The 25,174-nt window shown below is 34.8% G+C and overlaps 1 protein-coding gene across 2 annotated transcripts; it reads left to right on the top strand.

Moving 5' to 3' along the window:
- The first annotated feature begins 8,024 nt into the window (after positions 1-8,024).
- On the top strand, positions 8,025-10,749 carry LOC112775546 (probable protein phosphatase 2C 49). 2 transcript variants are annotated; one of them, XM_025819242.3, is made up of 4 exons: positions 8,025-8,419; positions 9,202-9,399; positions 9,482-9,717; positions 9,862-10,749. In XM_025819242.3, exons 1-4 carry the CDS (start codon positions 8,234-8,236, stop codon positions 10,442-10,444), a joined length of 1,203 nt encoding a protein of 400 aa, XP_025675027.1. In that variant the 5' UTR covers positions 8,025-8,233; the 3' UTR covers positions 10,445-10,749. The 2 variants fall into 2 exon arrangements, with proteins under 2 accessions (XP_025675027.1, XP_025675028.1); XM_025819243.3 differs by lacking the exon at positions 8,025-8,419 and adding an exon at positions 8,804-8,875.
- Positions 10,750-25,174: the final 14,425 nt, after the last annotated feature.

The raw sequence follows: 25,174 nt of genomic DNA on the forward strand, positions 1-25,174 counted from the left end.
AATATAATAATATTATTAAAGTATTTATTATTTTATTAATATCATATTAATTATTTTTAAACTCTTACATACATAAAAAAAATTAATAAAGATATCAAAGACTATTAATTACACACAACACATAAACTTTTGTTATGAAAGTGTTATATAATTGGTTGGAGACAGGCAGAGCTAGATTAATTATTTTAGGAATCATATTTAATAATTTATTAAAAATATTTTATATTACTATTTTTAATAATAAAATTTAAAAAATTAAATATCTAATCTCAATTAAATATTTATACAAAAATTATATATATATATATATATATATATTTAATATTCAATTAAATAAAAGATATACTACTAACTTTATTTTTATCAACATGCATATGTAATATCTATTTATTATACAATTTTTTCAACAAAATAATAAAATAATTTTATAAATAAATAAGAATACATATCATAAATAAAATAAGACAATAATATATAAAAATTACCACTTATAATTTTATATCATAAAAAAACTATTCGGCATTTTTTTCTATTTTTAAAATTATTTATTATTAAATTTTTGTTAAAAATAACTACTAATTCTTTTTTATGTAGATTGTAACACTTTACTACGAAGAGTTTTACGTTTAAGTCGTAGAACAGAGGTAGTGTGGTGTTACAGGCCTCTAAACAATAAATTAAATACATAATATAGAGAAAAAGATAATATACTAGGAGTCTTGAGACAAAACGGGTAACAAAAATCACAAAATAAAAAGCGCAACGTTAAAAAAAGGATTACTTGCGTGCTAAGAAACCTAATAGGAAATGATAAAGGTAAAACCAGAGAGTAAAGAAAAGTCAAGGAAACAGCATAACTAGCCTCTGACTCATCCTGCGAAACTAAGGCTGGCCGGAGGATATATATATATATATATATATATATATATATATATATATATATATATATATACATATAAACATACATAAGTATCTCCAAAATACACCAAAATACCAAAATAAACTCCTATCTCTCCCTCAACCTCTAAGAGGAGCAGCATACACAAGTTACTTGGAGAGTAAACTAAATACATATATACATATATACAAACAGAAACCAAAATACACCCAAGAACTACTTCGCTTCAAGGATCCAGACGCCTAGCGAGGAGCCTCTCGACCTGCATATGAAAAACAACAACACAATATGGAATGAGAACCGGAGGTTCTAAGCATGGTAAAAGTGCCACGCGTATAATAAATAAGGTCCTGAGAATGCCATAGGCAATCCTAGAACTCCGTTATTCAGTTATCCAACTTAATTACTAAACATAACCCATAAATAGGGGTAGGTATTCTAAATCTGCCTAACTTACTCAATTCCAAATCTAACATAGCACCAAACCATTTCACCTTTTCCTCCATCCCTCCATCATCTATAATGCAACAGAAACAAGCAACCAAACCAGTTCACGCACAAGTAATGAGTAGATAGTGCAAGTAGCAAGTATAACAGGTAGCAGGTGGTATATATCAATTACGCAAACCCAGAAAATGCATAGCAATCAAAACAAACAAATGCATATGATGCATGCTTGTCCTATGGCTGATGGACCCATCTGTCGGTTATCCAGCCAACCCGACAAGTCTGAAAACCTTAGACTGTCCCCCGTCGCACATCTCCAAGAGCCTATGCATAGATTTCACATTCAACATCAAGTAATTGCTCAATGGGGGCTATCCATACCCGGGAATTTATACGTGCCCGGTCACCCTTACGACGTAGGGTCAATAGAGTGTCGAGGTTCAACCTGGAACACGTGGTGGCGAGCCACGGTTTTTATCCAGGGAAACTCGTATCTCAGATATCATTATTCATAAGCCATTTCAATTTCATTATCAATACATCATCAATTATCAAGTCTTAGCGTTAAACTTCGTTAACATTCTCATTCTCTTCATAAAATCCACCATTTAAATCTTACTTCACCCTCAAGTTATCTTATTTTCCTAGCTTCTTTTATCCACTGGATCTAGAACCATACTTTAAGCCTTAAAAGGGGAGAAAATGGAAGTTTAGAAGTGGAAAATTGGTTTAAAATGGTCAAAACCGGTTTTGCAGAGGCAGCAGCCACGCGTACGCGTAGGCCACGCGCACGCGTGGAGTGTATAGCAAGTCACGCATACGCGTAAGTCATACGTACATGGGAAAATGCACACACGCGTACGCGTGGACGGGCGTTTTTCCAAAAATTTGGCAAAATGCCTAGAAAGCTTGTTGCAACCAGTTTTTAACTCCTGCATCACAGTTTTATGTATCAATTTTTCATTGTCCATAACTTTCTCCTCAAAATTCCGTTTTTCACAAAATTGATATCGTTTAAAAGCTTACAAAACCATCTTTTATTTGCAACAAATCACAACTCAATCCAAATTTTGAGGAGTAAATTATGGACTTCCAAAGTTTATCAAAATTTGGTTTTTAACCAAACCAAACCTCATTTTCATCAACTCATGTTCCTTACCATTAAAACTTGCATTATAATACCATATCAGCCAATTTCATTAACAACCATTACCAATATTATCTTTAACCAATTCAACAAACCTTGATCATCAATAAATATCAACATTTACCTCATACATCAATAACCCCTCTTTTATTTATAACAACTCTTCACCTATACCACCCTTCATCATATATTTATCAACCCTCTATCAACATATAACAATTAAATTCTATTAACATAAATCAACCATTCATTAACACATATCAACATCTTCATCAACCCCTCATGAATAATATCAAGCACACATATATAATGCTAACAAATCATGACCATAACTTCCAATACTAACTCAATTTCAAGAGCATACAATTACAACTTCAACACCTCATAATTCCAACACATATTCACCAACAATTTATTCCAACAATATTACAAGACTAATCATTAAATGCAATTAACCAATTCAACTTATCCTATGGTTCCTCTAACCTAAGTTTTCACAACACCATAAATATTAAACGTGCGAAACTTAAACCATACCTTGGCCAATCACTTTATTTCACCTAAGGCAGCCTCACAAGCAAAACACAGCCCCTCCAAGCTCAATTAAAACAGCCACAAATCAAGTCTTGATCACCAATAAACTTTCAAATACTCACTTCTCAATTCCAATGCATATATATAACTCAATTCACCCCTAATATACATATATACATCCACATTCAGATTTTTCATCAAGAACTAAAAATTAACTAGGGTTTAAGTGATCCTTACCACACCTATACACATAGTAGCTCGAGTCCAACAAGCTCCGGAAGCTATCTCGAACCTTAAACACCAAATTGGGCAAGATTTCACTATAGGGTTTCAATTTTACCAAAGAAAAGGAAGTAGAGATTCTAAAATGAAAATAAAGCTTACCAGTAAAATTGATCCGATAGAAATGTAGAGCTTGACGCGCTGGACGCGTGGCCGCAAATGGTGCAGCGATCGGAGCTCAAACGAAAAAGTTATGGTTGTTGGAATATTTGATTAGGGTTAGGGAGCTCTCCTCCTCTCCCTTTCTGTTATGGCGTCGCAGCAGCTAATGAGGGAGAAGAGAGCTGCTATTTCTTTTAAGTGTTTGGGTCCGGTTGGACCCACAGGTCTGGTTTGGGCTTTGTTCAACCGGTTCGGTCATTTCGGTCCGATTTTGGGCCAAATTTTCGAAATTGATATCAAAATTCTCGTTTTGGCGAGCTCTATCCTATTTTGATATTAGTTATTTAATTTTCCTAATTAAAATTCGAATTATTGACTAATTATTTATCAATTTTATCGAGATTTACATAGATAACTAAATTATCTGCAAAAAAAATCATCAGCCATCTTATTTTGGAATCTTATTTTAACAAATTTCATTACTCAAAAAGTTCTTTTATTATTATTGTAGACATTGGTAGAGTCAAAATAAGACGTATTAATCTATCAACTATGTGATAAGTTTTTTATTTGTCTGTTTCTTGCAACTTGTGACACAATTCAAAAAGTGTACCAACACCTTTCAAAGGATTTGGTATATCATGCTGATAATATTGGAACTGAAATTTCAAAATATTTAGTTTATTAAAAAGAAAGTTAAGGGAATAAAACTTTTATGCTAATTTGCTAATTTCTTCGATGCTAAATAATTTGAAATTGTCCTTAGGATCCAAAGCACAACTCAAAGTCAAAAACTTTATTATTTCCTCATTCAATTTACTATATATTCAACTTTTGTATCTGAGAGTCAATTGTTGTCAAGAATACATCTATTCAATAATAATGCTCAATCATTACACTTGGTTGACGAGATCGACCTCTTCCAAAAACATACTGTGCACTCATATTAGGGACTTCAATTTCATATTTTTTCACACAAATCTTTAACATTTATAAAAAAATTACACCATCCACTATCTCTTAATGTTGAAGAAGTAATTTTGATGTAGAAACAATAATATGCATTGCATTAAGTTACCTCTATTGCTTGAACTTTAGCTTTCATCATATCTTCTGTCGGTGCAACTAACCTTGAAATGTCAATCATCTAATGCAATCTATATATGCTCCTAGTCGAATTCGATTATTTTCAATCTCTTCTGATATTTTCTTATGAAAAAATTTGTTAATATGTTGTGATTGTTTCATCAAATCATCATACCATTTTAGTGACTTATGATGAAATGAGTTGGGACCTTTGCCAATATAATTTAGAAGAGCACATTCTTTTTCAATATTTACTTTCTTTTAATTCTTGAAATTATTCTCCATAAAAACATTTGAATCTGTAATGATTGAAGGTTTCTTACCAAAAAAAAAAAAACATAAAAAACAATATATAGCATAATCTTCTATAAAATATTCTAACCAAGATGAAAATAATTTAAACCATAAAGGGTGAAAGTGACGATGATTTTTATTACCAGAAAATGGATAGTTATCAACAATTGGTTGATTTGACCCAACTTTAATATATTGCTGATGAATTTTATTTCTTTGATTTAGAGAAAACTTCTGAATCATTGATCACATTCTAAGATCTCTTTTCAAATGAAAAACATCCAGTTGATTAGGAAGAAGTCGTAGACACTTTGAACTATTTAATGGAGAACTTGAAGTAATGAAATTTGATGACCACTCAATTATTGAAGTAATAATATTAGAAGTATCTTCAATCTCTTGATCTTTTCTTTTAAAAAATATATCAATAATTTTAAACTTACTCAAAATTTAAATGGCCAAATAAGTTTCTATAATTAAAAATATATTTAACAAAAAGTACAAATTACAATATATAATCTTTATAAAATATAAAATTATATTTTAATTCAAAATAAGATATTAAAATTTAGAACAATAATACTAACATTGTAGTATCAGTAATACAAAATTATAATTAAATAGTTGATTTACAAGAAGAGCTAAATATACAAACTAGCGTATAATAACATACAAATTTAACAAATAACAATAAATTAAATAAATAACCAAATATATAAAAAAATAAAAAATTAAACAAGACTAATAGAAAAATAAAATTAATTTATTTAAATCAAGAAAAAAAATTAAAATATGCTTTATTTATTCTATTATTTACCTATATATAATATATCATGTACGACTATGTGTCTTGATTGTTGGTTCAATGGTTCTCTTGTAATTTAAAAAAAAAATAAAAGTAGAACATTTGTTTTGAAAAAAAATAAAGAACTAGAATCTTTTCTTTTAATCTGCAATATATATATATATATATATATATAAAAGATAAAAAAATTAAAAAGATAAAAAAATAAAAAATAATATTACTGTTCCAAGAATAAAAGTCGAAAAAATCTTGAATGGATGAAAACATTGAAAAAAAAAATTTATATATATTTTTTTAAATAAATTGGTCTACAACTATTATATTTTATTAATACTGTACAAAAATATATAAATTTTTTGTAGGTTTACTCTAAATTATTAATAAATTATATTTATATATTATAATTTGAAAATAAGATTTTTTTTTTGTGCAAAGAAGAATTGAATAATAAAAAAAAAAGACTATCTTCATAAAATTTATTTTTTATTAATAAAAATTAAAATTTAGGGGACCAGTCAAAGCTAAGAGCCTCTGCCGCAGGATGGAGACCATTCATTAAATACAAATTAATAATAAAAAAATTATTTATTTCTTTTATGTTCTTTACTATAAAATATTGTCAAAAATTATAAATTTTTACACAAAAGATTATAAATTTTTTTTTTTTACAAAACTTACAAGTTATCTTTTTAAGTTGTATGCCGCTCATTTTAGACCGATCAACTTATAAGTTATAATATCTATTGAATAGATCAATAAAATATGGCTTTCTTCCTTTTTTTCAAAAAAAAAAATATCGATTTACGTAAGAAAATTATGTTCTTAGATAAAAAAAATTGTTTTTTTTCCCTTGTTTTTTCTTAAAATATTGAGGAATTTATCCTAAATTTTTTTATGATTATAGATAAAAACTTTTTTTGTATTTTTTATATTTTTTTAAAAAAATTATGTGATAGATTAATTTCAAAATATTTATATGCTTATGTACGAACAATTTTTGTATTTACCATTAAAAAATTTTTGTATTCACTTCTTATGTTTCTTTTAAAAGATAGTGTTAAAAAATTTATGTTTGCTTCCTATTTTTTTTTAAAGATTTGTGTGTTTATTCTTAAAAAAATTATGTGTTTATTGCAAAAACAGTTTATATGTTTTCTTAAAATAATTGTGTGTTTGTGACAAAAAAAGTTATATTTATGTAAAAAAAACATGTATTTTTTGTTTTTTATGCAATTTATTCTTCTTCATTTTATCTTTTATCTCTCTTCTTTATTTTTTTTCATAATTTTTTGTAGAAGTATATAAAGAAAGAAAAAAGCAAAGTAAAAAAGAAGATTGTGAGAAGAAAAAGAATGCCAAAAAATAAAAAATAAAAAAGCAGGATATGCAAAAGAAGAAAGAGAAGAAAAAAAAATGTAAAGTCAATTAAAAAATAATTATATTATTTATATATAAAATTAATTATTAAACCAGTTATTTATATAAAATATATGTTAAAATATAAAATATATATTAAAAAAATTAATAAATATATATTTAAATAAATATATAATAATTAATTTAATGACTAATTTTTAATATATTTATGATATTTTTGAAATAAAAAAATCTTGAGAGTCAACACTATATAACTAACATTTAATATAAAAAATCTAAGTTAAAACTTAAAAATAAGAACATTCAAAATTTAATAGAAGAAATATCCAACTAAAATTTAGTGGACTTCATATTAAATTTATTTTATAATTTATTATAATATTAAATAAAATTGAGTAATTAACTGCTATAATATTAATTTTTTAGATTATTCTTTTGAACAAACTTATTTAGTAGAACATAATTTAGTTAGATTTAATACTTAGAAAACGTATTTTTACCTAATATTTTTGTTTTCAAATCTCAAAGGTATGTCATATTTTCAGGAAATTAAAGAAAACGGAAAAAAATAGTTGACAATTTTAAAATAATTTCTTTTATAAGTAAAAAAAAAAAAAAAAAACGGAAATTCTTCAACTTAAGAAAGGGGTTAGCTAACTTAGCTGATGCCAAGTCATAGATCACCAATATTGGTGACAAACGCGTCAGCTCGTATGAACACAAAAAGACAGTTAAAAATGGGTTCGGTCGGCGTTAAGCGAACTTCCCATGATACCCTTCACCCAACTGTAGCCAACTTTAAAGTCAAACTGACAGCTAACACCCCAAAGGGCATTTCCGTCTTTTAAGGAAGCAACCTTCCCAACACTTCAAAGGTCACGCGTCAACCCCTAAACAGTCACGTGTCGGTCAAGTAAAAGCCTCAACGCGTGCTGTGGCAAACGCATCTCCAAGAATCCTATGGTGCATAACCGCACGTGCCGGTTCCCAGAAAATTCTCACCGGTAGCCGCCGGTAACCCCCCGAGAGTTAAATTCCGTTTCAACTCATAAGTTTCAGAAGTTTTTTTTGATAAAAAATCAGAAAGTGCGAGAAAATTCCCAAGAAAACCTCAACAACCGAAAAGAAAGAAAGAAAGAAAGAAAGAAAGGAAAGAAAAAACAGAGAAGCCGTTTGAAATCGAATCGAATCAAATAAAATCAAATCAATCCTCTTGGAAGCGTTGAGTTTGAATAGAAATTGGTGTGAAGAACTTGGAAAGATGGTGGCTGAAGCAGAGCTTGTGTGTCAACAGAGCGTGGCGTTGTTGGATGTGAAGTATTTTCCGAACAAAGGGACTGGAATTCACGAGATCGAAGACGCAGCACCCACTGCTATCTCGCCTCCGAGTTTTGACCGAGCTCGACCTTCTGAATCGGTCTCCGCTCAGTTACTCACTTCACAAGATGTCAGTTTTTCAGAACCTTACCCAACTTCCTTTTTTTCTTCTCTAAATTTTGTGAATTCTGTGTTTCTGTTCCTTAAATACAGTATGAACGTTTTCTTTCTTTCCGTTTTTCTTTGGTTCGCTTGTTTCGTCTTCTGAATTCTTTGATTTCCTGGAAAAAGAAATTGGCTTGGTACTTGATAGGCGAAGATTCTTAGGTACCTGAATTATGCAATTTTCGGTTAGATTAGTTCCTTGTGTTTCTTACTTGTTTGATTTAGCAACCTGTGTTTAGTTTAACATCTTCTTTCATGTTGATCCGAATTTTTGGTTAGCACCAAGGAGCGAAATGTTTTGTGAATCTCTCTCTGGCCTTTTGAAATTGATTTCTTTTTGTTGGCGTAGATACGCATGGGAATGGATTTTTTATGTAGTTGGTACCATGAAGAATAACGCTCTTGCTAGTGCCAACCAAAGGTGTGTTGTTGTGGATCAAATCCTCCATGAATAGTTGTAAATGTGATTGTATGTGATTACAGATCACATCCTTGTTGGCTGTAATTAATAACTATGTGTAGCCAAAATGTTTTTATTGCTGAATGATGTGATTGAAGAACTTATATGAATGTTAAATGTTAATTATGAAATGCATTAACTTCCACCTATTGGGTTTGTTTTGTTTCTGATTTCTGATTTATGCAATGTAGAGCATGATTTTGCATATGTTGTGTACGGGTCAAGCTAACTAGATCATGTCCTTTGATATAGTGATTCTCATTTTCTGTGATTTGATTGTGGTACAGGAAGCCGGACCTACCGAAAGAATCTCAGATGCAGCTCTTGAAAATGCTGTTCTGCAATTTGTTCCCTGCATCCGTTCTGGTAGTTTTGCTGATATTGGGCCACGAAGATACATGGAAGATGAACATATAAGGATAGATGATTTGTCGTCTCACCTTGGATCACTACACACCTTTCCTAAACCGAGTGCTTTCTACGGGGTAATTAATGTTTTCACCATGGTAGCTCAATCCTTTGTCCATTCAAATCATAAACTTATTTGAGATTTGGTGATTCTCACAGGTTTTTGACGGTCATGGAGGACCTGAAGCTGCAGCTTATGTAAGAAAAAATGTAATAAAATTCTTCTTTGAGGATGGTAGTTTCCCACAGACATCTGAAGTAGATAATGTGTTTCTGGAAGAGGTTGAGAATTCCCTAAGGAAAGCATTTCTTTCAGCTGACTCGGCATTGGCTGATGATTGCAGTGTGAACACGTCATCAGGCACCACGGCTCTCACTGCTTTGGTGCTTGGAAGGTATATCCATACTTCACTTCCTTGGTTCTCTTTTGTTCGATGTGCTTTTATTTAATGTACATATGATGACCTCAAACATTAAATTAGGTTTAGAGCCTGTGACCTCTTTATATTTGCATTGCTGACCCTGGTGTAATGTTCCAGGCTTCTGATGGTGGCCAATGCTGGTGATTGCCGGGCAGTTCTCTGTCGTAAAGGAGAGGCCATTGACATGTCTCAAGATCACAGGCCTATATATGCATCAGAGCGGAGGCGAGTTGAAGAATTGGGCGGTTACATAGAAGATGGTTACCTTAATGGGGTTCTGTCCGTTACTCGAGCCCTAGGTGACTGGGACATGAAGTTACCAAAGGGTTCTTCCTCCCCTTTGATTGCAGAGCCTGAGTTCCGACAAATGGTCCTAACAGAGGACGACGAATTCCTCATCATAGGGTGTGATGGCATCTGGGATGTGATGTCAAGTCAGCATGCAGTTAGCCTTGTTCGCAAAGGTCTGAGGCGACACGATGACCCTGATAAATGCGCAAGGGACCTCGTCATGGAGGCATTGCGCTTGAACACATTTGACAACCTCACTGTTATCATTGTTTGCTTCTCTTCCCTTGACAACAATGAGTCCTCTACACCTCCGTCTCCACCTTGCCAGCGGAAAATTAGATGTTGCAGCCTCTCTGCAGAGGCTCTTTGTAGCTTGAGGAGTTTATTGGAAGGGAGTGCCAGCAACTAAGCGTGTATGTACATTAACATCAAATAAAATGTGATTGTGGAGATATTGTATGCTGTTTTTGGCTGCTTCAGTTATATTACCCATTGGAAAAAGTAGCCATAATTTTTTCCTACGTGGTCGGTTGATGTACATAGACCGGGGTCAGGGATCCGTGGTTGGTGGTTGCAGCAGCGGTGATGGCGGTGGGCGGCCGTGTATATATGTATTATTGTTAGATTTATTTTGTATTATAGTCATTTTTGTATCCATGACGACTGCCACATTCTTGTACCCATTCTTATGTTTCAATAAAATTGTTCGGAATATATTACACTCTTTCGTTTTCTGATAGTAATTGTATGATAGCAGGGATATCGGAGTTAATCCACACCTAGACGTGGCGAGTAATTACTGATTAGCTTTGAGGGTATAATTATCCTTCGTTCGATGAACAAATTTTACTGCAAATGTCTACATGAATATAAATATATAATAATCCTTGTCTTGGAATTATCAAATTTTACATTTTTACTGCAAATGTCTACAACAATATAATAATCCTTGTCTTATACGGGTGCAATTTGACTTCGTTTACAACGTGGTCTAAAACGGTTTTAAAAAATAAATAAAAAAGTTGATGCAAAAAATTATGTTTTGCGATTTCATATAGGTTTTACATTTTAGATTTAGGTCTCGTCTAGGAAGATCTATAAATCATTCTTTTAGAATAAACCATCAAAATAGTACTGAAAAGTTTGCATCACTGATAAATCAAATTCTAAAAGATGCTTATGACAAATAAACCCTAAAACATTTAAAAAGATAACAAAAAGAATTAGATATTGAATATATGTTCTATAAGACAATTTTGGAGACTAAATTTTGATGTAAATTTCACAATTATGATTGAAAAAATAAGTTATTTTTCTTCTTAAAATTTAGTAATTTTTTGTGAAGTAAATTTTTTTTAAAAAAAATTTATTGTGAATGATAATATTTTTGTTAAAAATAAAAAGAAAAATTTAGAGATCAAATTTTGCTCTAAATTTTTTTGTGTATCTTCTAAATATTTATTGTAATGTTACCAAAAAAATTTAGATTTAATGGATAAGTCGTTTGCTAAATGTGAAATTTTTTTGTTATTTACAAAAAAAATATTTATTTGTTTTTTTGTTGCATTTTCAAATAATTCAAAAACTATTTTGTCAATAATATTTTTTGGAGACTATTTTATCAACGGTTGAATTTTTCGGGTACCGAATTGAAAGCTAACCATTTTAAATTTTTTTAACTTATAAAATATTACAGCATTATTTGATACAATTTTCGCAATTTTTTAAAAAGTTACTTAATGTAAACCCCGATTAAATTAGTAGATAATTAGTTAATAAATTATTTTTTAATAAGGAGGATTAGAAATGCGAATATTATATCAAAATAGGGTAGAGCTCATCGAAACGAGAATTTTGACACTAATTTCAAAAAAATCGGTCCAAAATTAGACCAAACGGGCCGAACCGGTTGAACCGGGCCCAAACCAGGCCCGTGGGCCCAACCGGCTCAGAATTTAATGAATCCAAGCCTCTCTTCTTCCCCATTCAGCAGAGGCAGCGTGAAACACATTTAGGGGAAGAGAGAAACGAAGAACGTTTCCAACCCTTACGGTAAATTCAATTTGCCGTAACTCCTCCATCCGAGCTCCGATCGCCGCACCGTTTGCGGCCACGCGTCCACCGCGTCGAGCTCTACATTTCTACCGGAACAATTTCACTGGTAACTTGTTTAATCACTCTCAGCCCTCTTTTCTCCCAATTTTCGAATTTTAAGTGGGAATATTGAATTTCTTTGATTTCTGATGTTTTAGGATCCAATTAGCTTGAGAGAAATGTTCACTCTTGCTTATGTGAAGCTTGGGTAAGGTGAGGATACGATAATTCTATTTTATTTTCATTAAATTCGAGCTTTGAGTATTAAATTGGGTATATATGTATTATGAATGTGTATTAGGTTGAAAATAAATAATTGGAGCTTGAAATTGTGAATACTGGAACTTGGAGGAAGCGGATTAGTTGAGTTTTGAGGGGCTGTTTTGGTTTTGAATAAATAGCTTTGGTCGTTACGTGGAAATCGGCTAAGGTATGGTTTAGGTTTCTTGCATTTAATATATAATGTTCTGTGAAAACTTAGGCTAGATGACCATTGGATAAGTTGGAATGCAGGTGTATGTTTAATGTTTAGTAATTTATCGATGAATATATTTGGTTGAAGTTTATTGGATAATTAGTTTTTAATTTCGGATGGTGAATGTTGTTATGTTAATTTGGAGAGAATTATGGTTGAAAGTTATTGTTGATTAACTAATGATTTGGTGAATTATTGATTTGAGGTATAACTATTGTGGAGGTTGTTGTGATAATGAGGTATTTTGTGTTAAAAGCCTAGGATTTGTGAACTATGATCCTTAGTTAAATTTTGGTTGTTGGATTTGAATATTGTATAAGTTTAATTGTTGATTTGAGGTAGATTTATTGTGGTGGTTGTTATGATGATGAGAAAGGGTATGTTGAATTGAAAAGAATACAGGTTTGGACCCGAACAGGGTGGCAAAGTCCGAGTTTTAGAGGAGATGCTGCCGAAATTTTATAAAAATTAGAGATTTTGTTTATATGATTATTTAAAAAGATTTAGATTTAAAGGTTATATGGTTTGATTTTGAGTTATTAAGAAAATGAGCATGTTTTAAGTTTAGTTCATTTGGAAAAGAATGAATTATGTTTTGAATTGGAACTATTGATGGACGGAATGAGAGGTGTGATAATGAAGGATAATGATTGAATATGATTGACATATAATGATGAATGAGATGTGATTGAGAATGATGTGGATGTTGAGGAATTATAATTGAATTATTTATATGGCTTATGAATTTGAATAATCTGAGATACGAGATTCCCTGGATTAAGTGCCGTGGCTTGCCACCACGTGTACCAGGTTGAAAACTCGATACTCTGTTGACCCTACGACGTAAGTGTGACCGGGCACTATATAAATTCCCGAGAATGTTACCCCCATTGAGCAATATTGATTATTTGAGAAAAATCTATGCATAGACTCTTGGGGATGCACGTCGGGGGACAGTCTAAGGACAATTCAGACTTGTCGGGTTGGCTGGATAACCGACAGATGAGCCTCATCAGCCATAGGACAGGCATGCATCATATGCATATTTCTTGAATTACTTGCTTGTGCTCTAATTGGGTGTGCCTACCTGTATTTGCCATGCTAAATGTGTATTTGTTACCTGCAGTAGTTGTAACCTTCTTGTGTTTGCCTTTATCTGTCTATTTGTCTGTGAAAATGCACGATGGAGTTGGAGGTATGGAGGAATGGCAGCATAGGACTTAGATTTAAGGTTAAGTTAAGTTATAATTAAATATTTTTAGGAAACCACCTTTTATGGCTTCTGTTTAATACTTTAAGCTCTATAATCTGAGTGTCGGCGTTTTAGGATTGCCTCTGGCATTCCCAGGACCTTATATATTATGTGTGTGGCACTTTTACCATACTGAGAACCTCCGGTTCTCATTCCATACTATGTTGTTATTTTTCAGATGCAGGTCGAGAGGCATCTCGTTAGGCGTCTGGACTCTTGAAGCGGAGTGGTTACTGGGATATTTTGTTATGCTATGATGTATATATATGTACTTAGTTTTCTCTCCGCATGACTTATTCTTTTTGATCCTCTTAAAGGTTTATGGAGAGGCAGGATTGTGTATATGTACTTTTGGGTTTTGGATATGTATGTATATATATGTGTAAATATTCTCCGGCCAGTCTTGACTTCGCAGGCTGAGTTAGGAGCTTGATATTTTGTATCTTTGGCACTCTATTCCCACTTCTGTTAGCTTATGTTTGATAGTTATGGTTTTCTTAGCACGTAAGTTAACTCGTTCCTTGAGCGTTGCGCCTTTATTGTGCGATTTTTATTTCCCCCTTTTCTTCAAGGCTCCTAGCATATTATAACTCTTCTGCTATTATATGTACTTATTTTATTTTAGAGGTCGTAATACCACATCACCTCTGTTTTACGACTTAAGCGTAAAGCTTTGTGTGGTAGGGTGTTACATTATGGTATCAGAGCAGTTCGTTCCTATAGAGCCTGAAAGACGGACTGATTGTGCTTCTGTGCATTCTCTGTATATGTGTGTATGTGCTATTAGGATATCTGATTGATATATATGGCATAAACGTTTGTGAGCATGCATTTGGAACTTAAAGCATTAGACCTGCGATATTGAGACTGATCAACTTAATATCACTTGTTTGGTGTGTATAGGGACCAGATGTCGACTCGCGGACGCGGTCGTGGGCGAGGTAGAGGTAGGACAGGCACCGTTACTCCTGCTTCCATAGGGACTGATCCAGTAGACTTTATGGCTGCCCTGGGAAATATGGCTGCAGCTATGCAGGCAACAGCTGAGGCATTGGGTAATCATGGGAACAATAATGATGAGGACGGTCTTATGACGCTTGCTACATTTCTGAAAGTTCACCCTCCAACCTTTAGGGGAACCTCAAATCCCACTGATGCAGATAATTGGATTCAGGCTATGGAAAGGGCATTACAGGCACAACAGGTTCCTGAAGAGCAATGGGTTGAATTTGGACCTTATCAGCTGCAAGGTGAAGCTCAGTATTGGTGGCAGGGAACACGACGTATTATGCAGCCTGATGGTGCTGTAATTCCTTGGGAGGTTTTTCGAACAGAATTCTATAAGAAATACTTTCCTAATTCAGCCAGAAATGCCAAGGAACTTGAATTAATGCAGTTAAAGCAGGGACAGATGACTATTGCTGAGTATACCAGTAAATTTGAGGAGTTATGTCGCTTTTCTCGTATCTGTCAAGGTGCGCCTGAAGATTTTGCTGAATGGAAGTGTATTAAATATGAGGGAGGTCTTCGGAGCGATATTCTGAGCTTCGTTGCCCCAATGGAGATTAGGGTATTTTCTGAATTGGTGAATAAGAGTAGGGTGGCTGAGGATTGTGTGAGGAAGGCGGCAGCAGAGAAAGGGAGTTTGAGGATGCCTTTTCAGAGGCCTTCAGGGAGGAACTTTGCTCCGAGAGGTAGGAATTTCAAATGTGGAGGTTTTGTTTCGCAGCAGACTCAGGGTCAAGGTAATTACAGAAGGCCGAATACCAATGCTAGTCAAGGAAAAAGGTTTGGGAAGCAGCCACAGCAAGATCTGAATTGTCAGAAGTGCGGAAAGTATCATCCTGGAGTTCCGTGCAGACTAGGACTTGGAGTGTGCTATTCCTGTGGACAGCCCGGGCATATAGCCAGTAATTGCCCTGAGAAGAAGAAGTATGAGACTGGTAGGGTGCAGCAGCCAGGGAGAGTATATACCACTTCTACCATTGGTGCTGAGGGATCTGAGACACTGATTAGAGGTAATTGTGAAATGGCTGGTAAAATCTTAAATGCTTTATTTGATTCAGGAGCAAGTCATTCATTTATTGTATTTGAAAAGGCCCATGAATTAGGATTGAGAATGGTGGTTTTAGGTTATGATTTGAAAGTATATAATGCTACTCATGAAGCTATGGTGACTAGGATAGAATGTCCACAAGTTCCTTTTCGAGTGCAACAGCGTGAATTTGTGCATGATTTGATTTGTTTGCCTATGACTGGTCTTGATCTCATTTTGGGATTGGATTGGTTATCCAAGAATCATGTTTTGCTTGATTGTTCTGAGAAGTCAGTACAGTTTATGCCAGAAGGGTCAGAAGCACCGGTTGTGGTGAATAGTTACTATTTGAACTCTATGATAGTAAACTGTTCTGGAACTGAATGTCAGGGTATTATGTTATTAACTGCGGGAGTATCAGGTGATGATCAGAGTTTAGAGCAAATTCCGGTTGTATGTGAATTTCCAGATGTGTTTCCGGATGATATTAATGAATTCCCACCTAACCGAGAGGTGGAATTCGCAATTGAGTTGGTACCTCGATCCGGTCCAATTTCAATTACTCCTTATAGGATGTCGCCTTTAGAAATGGCTGAACTGAAGGCTCAGCTGGAAGATCTGTTGGGTAAGCATTTTATCCGACCAAGTGTTTCTCCGTGGGGAGCACCAGTGTTACTGGTAAAGAAGAAGGATGGGAGTATGCGGTTGTGTGTCGATTATCGGCAATTGAATAAGATCACTGTGAAGAATAAATATCCGTTGCCTAGAATCGATGATCTAATGGATCAGTTACAGGGTGCCGGTGTGTTTTCTAAGATTGACCTGCGATCCGGATATCATCAGATAAGGGTTAGAGACGAGGATATTCCGAAAACTGCTTTCAGGACCCGTTATGGTCATTATGAGTATACAGTGATGTCTTTTGGGATAACTAATGCCCCGGCAGTATTTATGGATTATATGAACAGGATTTTTCGACCGTATCTGGACAAGTTTGTTATTGTCTTCATTGATGACATTCTTGTTTATTCTAAGACTGAAGAGGAACATGCTGATCACTTGCGGATTGTGCTTCAAATTCTGAGAGACAGGAAGTTATATGCTAAGCTATCTAAATGTGAGTTCTGGAAGAGTGAAGTGAAGTTTCTCGGCCACGTGGTGAGTAAGCAGGGGATAGCTGTGGATCCTGCTAAGGTGGAAGCAGTGATGAATTGGGAGCGACCAACTTCAGTGACAGAGATCAGGAGTTTCCTAGGTTTGGCGGGGTATTATCGCAGATTCATTAAAGGATTTTCACAACTCGCCTTACCTTTAACTAAATTGACTAGGAAGGATGCGCCTTTTATCTGGACTCCGGAATGTGAAGAAAGTTTCCAAACATTGAAGCACATGTTGACTACTGCACCTGTATTGATATTACCTGAACCAAGTGAACCATTTGAAGTGTATTGTGATGCATCTCTGAAAGGGTTGGGGTGTGTTTTGATGCAGCACCAGAATGTTGTAGCATACGCCTCACGGCAGTTAAGGCCGCATGAGATGAACTACCCGACACATGATTTAGAACTTGCTGCTGTTGTGTTTGCTTTAAAGATTTGGAGGCACTATCTCTATGGTGTTAAGTTTCATGTTTTCTCAGACCATAAGAGTTTGAAGTATCTTTTTGAGCAGAAAGAATTGAATATGCGTCAGAGGAGATGGATGGAGCTTCTGAAAGATTATGATTTTGAATTGAATTATCATCCAGGAAAAGCGAACGTTGTGGCGGACGCTTTGAGTCGGAAGTCTTTATATGCAGCTTGGATGATGCTACGGGAGGAAGAGTTACTGAAGGCATTCCAAGGTTTGAATTTGGGAGTTAGAGAAGAATCTGGAATCCTGTGTTTGAGTCAGTTGCAAATTTCTAGTGATTTTAAATCAGAACTTCTGAAGGCTCATCGAGACAGTGAAGCGTTACGTAAGGTATTACCAGCAGTCGAACAGGGGAAACAGTGGAGAGTGTCAGAAGGACAGGATGGTTTGTGGAGGTTTAGGAACCGGATTATTGTGCCAGATATTGGAGACCTGCGACAGAGAATCTTGAAGGATGCTCATAAGAGCGGGTTTTCAATTCACCCAGGGAGCACTAAAATGTATCAAGATCTGAAAACGATGTTCTGGTGATCAGGTATGAAGAATGATGTGGCATTGTATGTATCTAAATGTTTAACGTGTCAGAAGGTTAAGATTGAGCATCAGAGACCATCAGGGACCCTTCAGCCTTTGGAGATTCCACAATGGAAATGGGAGAGTATCGCAATGGATTTTGTAATAGGTTTGCCTAGAACCAGATCTGGTTGTGACGCTATTTGGGTGGTTGTGGATCGACTAACAAAATCAGCTCACTTTCTTCCTATCCGAATAAGTTGCACAATGGAGGAATTGGCTCGAATGTATATCAAAGAGATTGTCAGATTACATGGTGTGCCCTCTACTATTATATCTGATAGAGATCCCCGTTTTACATCAAGGTTCTGGGGAGCTTTTCAGCGTGCATTTGGGACTCAGTTAAGCTTGAGTACTGCGTATCACCCTCAGACAGATGGTCAGTCAGAAAGAACTATTCAGACCTTAGAAGATATGCTAAGGGCTTGTGTTTTGGACCAGCCTGCGAGCTGGGATCGGTATATGCCATTAATAGAATTTTCTTATAATAATAGCTATCATGCGAGCATCGGAATGGCTCCATATGAGGCTCTGTATGGCAGGAAATGTCAGTCTCCGTTGTGTTGGTATGAAACTGGAGAAAGGAGTTTATTAGGGCCTGAAATGATAGCCGAAACGACTGAACAGATAAAGAAGATTCGTAGTCGAATGCTTATAGCCCAGAGCCGCCAAAAGAGCTATGCTGACCAGAGGCGAAAGCCTTTGGAGTTCGAAGAAGGAGAACATGTCTTTTTGAAAGTTACACCAACCACTAGAGTGGGAAGAGCTATTAAGACCAAGAAACTGAATCCCCGTTATATTGGACCATTTGAGATTCTGAAGAGAATTGGGCCAGTGGCTTATAGAATTGCCTTACCGCCGTATCTTTCGAATTTGCACGATGTGTTCCATGTGTCACAGCTTCGGAAGTATAATCCTGACGCAAGTCATGTTCTAGAACCAGAACCAATCCAAGTGAGAGAAGATCTAACACTCCCAGTAATTCCGGTGAGGATTGATGACACCAGTGTTAAACGATTACGAGGAAGGGAAGTATCATTGGTAAAAGTAGCTTGGAGACGAGCTGGTATCGAGGAACATACCTGGGAACTCGAATCAGATATGCGAAAGGACTATCCACATCTCTTTTCAGGTAACTATATTTGAATTTTGAGGGCAAAATTCTTTATTAGGTGGGTAGGATGTAAACCCCGATTAAATTAGTAGATAATTAGTTAATAAATTATTTTTTAATAAGGAGGATTAGAAATGCGAATATTATATCAAAATAGGGTAGAGCTCATCGAAACGAGAATTTTGACACTAATTTCAAAAAAATCGGTCCAAAATTAGACCAAACGGGCCGAACCGGTTGAACCGGGCCCAAACCAGGCCCGTGGGCCCAACCGGCTCAGAATTTAATGAATCCAAGCCTCTCTTCTTCCCCATTCAGCAGAGGCAGCGTGAAACACATTTAGGGGAAGAGAGAAACGAAGAACGTTTCCAACCCTTACGGTAAATTCAATTTGCCGTAACTCCTCCATCCGAGCTCCGATCGCCGCACCGTTTGCGGCCACGCGTCCACCGCGTCGAGCTCTACATTTCTACCGGAACAATTTCACTGGTAACTTGTTTAATCACTCTCAGCCCTCTTTTCTCCCAATTTTCGAATTTTAAGTGGGAATATTGAATTTCTTTGATTTCTGATGTTTTAGGATCCAATTAGCTTGAGAGAAATGTTCACTCTTGCTTATGTGAAGCTTGGGTAAGGTGAGGATACGATAATTCTATTTTATTTTCATTAAATTCGAGCTTTGAGTATTAAATTGGGTATATATGTATTATGAATGTGTATTAGGTTGAAAATAAATAATTGGAGCTTGAAATTGTGAATACTGGAACTTGGAGGAAGCGGATTAGTTGAGTTTTGAGGGGCTGTTTTGGTTTTGAATAAATAGCTTTGGTCGTTACGTGGAAATCGGCTAAGGTATGGTTTAGGTTTCTTGCATTTAATATATAATGTTCTGTGAAAACTTAGGCTAGATGACCATTGGATAAGTTGGAATGCAGGTGTATGTTTAATGTTTAGTAATTTATCGATGAATATATTTGGTTGAAGTTTATTGGATAATTAGTTTTTAATTTCGGATGGTGAATGTTGTTATGTTAATTTGGAGAGAATTATGGTTGAAAGTTATTGTTGATTAACTAATGATTTGGTGAATTATTGATTTGAGGTATAACTATTGTGGAGGTTGTTGTGATAATGAGGTATTTTGTGTTAAAAGCCTAGGATTTGTGAACTATGATCCTTAGTTAAATTTTGGTTGTTGGATTTGAATATTGTATAAGTTTAATTGTTGATTTGAGGTAGATTTATTGTGGTGGTTGTTATGATGATGAGAAAGGGTATGTTGAATTGAAAAGAATACAGGTTTGGACCCGAACAGGGTGGCAAAGTCCGAGTTTTAGAGGAGATGCTGCCGAAATTTTATAAAAATTAGAGATTTTGTTTATATGATTATTTAAAAAGATTTAGATTTAAAGGTTATATGGTTTGATTTTGAGTTATTAAGAAAATGAGCATGTTTTAAGTTTAGTTCATTTGGAAAAGAATGAATTATGTTTTGAATTGGAACTATTGATGGACGGAATGAGAGGTGTGATAATGAAGGATAATGATTGAATATGATTGACATATAATGATGAATGAGATGTGATTGAGAATGATGTGGATGTTGAGGAATTATAATTGAATTATTTATATGGCTTATGAATTTGAATAATCTGAGATACGAGATTCCCTGGATTAAGTGCCGTGGCTTGCCACCACGTGTACCAGGTTGAAAACTCGATACTCTGTTGACCCTACGACGTAAGTGTGACCGGGCACTATATAAATTCCCGAGAATGTTACCCCCATTGAGCAATATTGATTATTTGAGAAAAATCTATGCATAGACTCTTGGGGATGCACGTCGGGGGACAGTCTAAGGACAATTCAGACTTGTCGGGTTGGCTGGATAACCGACAGATGAGCCTCATCAGCCATAGGACAGGCATGCATCATATGCATATTTCTTGAATTACTTGCTTGTGCTCTAATTGGGTGTGCCTACCTGTATTTGCCATGCTAAATGTGTATTTGTTACCTGCAGTAGTTGTAACCTTCTTGTGTTTGCCTTTATCTGTCTATTTGTCTGTGAAAATGCACGATGGAGTTGGAGGTATGGAGGAATGGCAGCATAGGACTTAGATTTAAGGTTAAGTTAAGTTATAATTAAATATTTTTAGGAAACCACCTTTTATGGCTTCTGTTTAATACTTTAAGCTCTATAATCTGAGTGTCGGCGTTTTAGGATTGCCTCTGGCATTCCCAGGACCTTATATATTATGTGTGTGACACTTTTACCATACTGAGAACCTCCGGTTCTCATTCCATACTATGTTGTTATTTTTCAGATGCAGGTCGAGAGGCATCTCGTTAGGCGTCTGGACTCTTGAAGCGGAGTGGTTACTGGGATATTTTGTTATGCTATGATGTATATATATGTACTTAGTTTTCTCTCCGCATGACTTATTCTTTTTGATCCTCTTAAAGGTTTATGGAGAGGCAGGATTGTGTATATGTACTTTTGGGTTTTGGATATGTATGTATATATATGTGTAAATATTCTCCGGCCAGTCTTGACTTCGCAGGCTGAGTTAGGAGCTTGATATTTTGTATCTTTGGCACTCTATTCCCACTTCTGTTAGCTTATGTTTGATAGTTATGGTTTTCTTAGCACGTAAGTTAACTCGTTCCTTGAGCGTTGCGCCTTTATTGTGCGATTTTTATTTCCCCCTTTTCTTCAAGGCTCCTAGCATATTATAACTCTTCTGCTATTATATGTACTTATTTTATTTTAGAGGTCGTAATACCACATCACCTCTGTTTTACGACTTAAGCGTAAAGCTTTGTGTGGTAGGGTGTTACACTTAATAGAGAAGTTAAAGTAAAGTGATTTTTTTTTTGTAATAATTTTTTTATCAATTTTTCTTTAAAATAAATATTTTTATAAGTAAAAAATCAATCACAAAATAATTTATATAAATTATTTAATATAAATCTTTATATTTTAAGTTCTATTTCCATAATAACTAAATAAATTTTTTTTTATCCAAATTGGCCTTAATCAATTTGGTTTAAGTTTACATTTTGAGAATTTTCATTTATATTGTCGTCTTGGAAGATCATTTTTTTAATCATCATATACAAGTGTCTAATTATAAAAGATGTAAATAAATTTAATACTCATAAAAATTAAATTTATTTAACAAAATTATTCAACAAATTATATCTCGAACACATTTCTTTCTTAAATTTATAAGAAGAGACATAATTATAATAGTTAGAAATGGTAATTCATTCTTTCTTTGTTATATAAATAAAGGAGTAAATGGTCAAATTCGTTCCTGAAAGATCACATCTTTAAATTAGTTTTCGAAAGATTTTTTTAATCAAATTGATTCCTCAAAAATTATAAGTTAATCATTTTAGTCATTCCGTCACTTTCATAACCAGCACCGTAACAATTGCCAAGTTGACCCACTAAATGACAGCATATCATACACTTGACGATATCCATTTCATGCTGCCATGATATATTTATAAAAGAGTTAAGTACGATTTTGGTCTTTAAGGTATAAGTCAAAATTTTTTTTTATTTCCAACTTTTTTGTATACAAAATCGTCCCTAAGATTTAACTTGATTTTAAAATCGTCTTTACCTTAGGAATCAAAATCGTACGGAAGTAGCGGCAAAAGCAGAGGTGGATCATAAACAACTTCTTCTTCTTCTTTTCTTTTCCCTTCTTCTTCTTCCCTTTCCTTTTTATGGGAGAAGAAACACTCTCTTTCTCTTGCTTTTTTTTTTTTTTTTATAACTTTTTTTGTTATGGATAATTTGATCCAAAATTTTAAGCTTTAAGTAAAAATAACGATTTTAAAATTTGGTTTTAAACTTTAGGGATGATTTTGTATGTAAAAAAAGATTGGAGACGAAAAAAATTTTCGAACTATATTTTAGAGATTAAAATCGTACTTAACCCTTTATAAAACTAAATCAAATTAGTCCTCAAATTTCAATCCCAGCCCAGCTCAGAAACCCCAATCATCATCTTCATTCTTCTCCTTCCGCTTCACTCTTCTAAGACAACAATATAAATAAAAATGATGATTAAAAAATTGATCATCCAAGGGAGAAGAAGACCAAAGGGAGAAGAAGCTAATGGAGTGGCCTGTTGTCGTTACCGATTCTGCTCACCGTCTTCGTGCTGTGTTCTACCTCCACCACCGCCTTGCCTCCCCTCCTCTTTTGCTGGACGCTTTCCACCAGGTGAAACATAGAGTTTTTTTGAGTGAGGGAAGTGAAATTAGGTAGAGTGTGAGGGATTGAAAACCAATGATACGATGCCCTTTTTGATGCACTCAGCTCTCCATAAGTTAAAACAATATTTCTTTTATGCACTGAGGTGTAACTTGACGAGCTAGGTCAGGTGTAACTTGACGAGCTAGGTCAACTTTAGTTCCCACCGTTAGCAAGAAAAGTGACAGAAGAACTAACTTCTAATAATTTAAGGATGAGTTTGATTTAAAGAAAAACTTTCGAGGAGTAATTTGGAGATCAAGTGATCTTTCACATACTAATTTGACCATTTTTTTTTGTGAACAACCAAGAAAAAAAACAAAAGAGCAGAAAAGAAAAAGAAAAGAAATCAGGTTCTTAACAGCAAGAGAGGACAAACCACCTCTGGCGGCTGGTGCCAAAGGTGAACCTCATCAGCTCCGCTACCTCCAGATCTCATCTTTGCCAACCGATCTGCCACGACATTAGCTTCTCTCGGGATAAGCTCAAAACGAATATCCCAATCCCTTCTTAACTTCAAGTCAAAGATCAGTTGTATCACTTCTTTTTCAAGATGCCAGAGTGGAACTTGCCAACTAGTCACTAGCTCAAAAGCTGATGCGCAATCTGTCTCACAGACAACAAGCTTAAGACCCACCTCCCAAGCCCAAGCCAAACCTCTCCATATACTCCACAACTCCATCTTGATGACACTAGATCCAAAGGAATTTCCTGAGCATTCCATTACCCATTGACTGGAGCTATCGCGAATTACCCATCCAAAACCAGCACAATCATCTCCCAAGTTCACACTCCCATCACAATTTAACTTCCAAGCACCAGGTTCTGGCGGAGACCAAGACAGAGATTTTAATCCCTGGATGCAACACACTCGATTCTGAGTTGTATATTCAAAATCCACCATGCACCTGCGAGCCTTGTATGCAATTGACCCAGCAGATCCAAAAATTCCCTGAAAATTACCCATATTTCTGTCTTGCCAAATTGACCATATTATAGCTGCAAATTTGGAACAACCTTCATTGAGGAGGCCATGCTTGAACCAATCATGCACCTCGTGAGAGCCAAAGAAACACACATCAGAAAAACCTAGAGAAACCCAAACTGATCGCACCACTTCACAATCCCGAAAACAATGAAGAATTGTCTCCGGAAGTTGATTGCAACGTGTACATAAGGATGAGGAGGAGAGATGTCGCCGAAAACGCAGATATTGAGTTGGTACAGCATCATGAAGGCAAAGCCACACTAGGAGCCTCAACTTTTCAGGGACCCGCGCCTTCCAAAGCCAAAGCCAATTGATATTCCTATCCCAATTCAACTTATTCTGAATTAACCATAAATATCCTTGTTTAGCAGAGTAAAGAGTGTGCTCCCAACTCCAACCCAAATCACGACCAGAAGCCGAAATATGTACTAAACTAAGAATGCCTTCCCTTAAGTCCATAGGAATAAAAGAGTAAATCCTCTCCAAATGCCAAACTCCATCACGGTAAACATCTTCAATGATCAAAGCAGCCTCACAAATATCAAGAAATTCAACCCTCGCTCCTACTGGCCCAGAGTGCAACCAAGAGTCAAACCAGAAATTCTTAGAAAGAGCTCCCACTTCCCAAACAAACCCTTCCTTTAATACGGAAGCTGTGTGCACAATAGACTTCCATATATACGATGAAGAACCCATTGCTTTA

The sequence above is a fragment of the Arachis hypogaea genome, chromosome 19 (genome assembly GCF_003086295.3).
Source record: "Arachis hypogaea cultivar Tifrunner chromosome 19, arahy.Tifrunner.gnm2.J5K5, whole genome shotgun sequence".
NCBI classification, from domain to species: Eukaryota; Viridiplantae; Streptophyta; class Magnoliopsida; order Fabales; family Fabaceae; genus Arachis; species Arachis hypogaea.

Excerpts from the sequence above, each read along its gene's own strand:
- LOC112775546 (XM_025819242.3), top strand. The coding sequence starts at position 8,234 with ATGGTGGCTGAAGCAGAGCTTGTGTGTCAACAGAGCGTGGCGTTGTTG. Across the intron at positions 8,420-9,201 it reads AGTTACTCACTTCACAAGAT|GAAGCCGGACCTACCGAAAG; the intron begins GTCAGTTTTTCA and ends ATTGTGGTACAG. Across the intron at positions 9,718-9,861 it reads ACTGCTTTGGTGCTTGGAAG|GCTTCTGATGGTGGCCAATG; the intron begins GTATATCCATAC and ends GTAATGTTCCAG.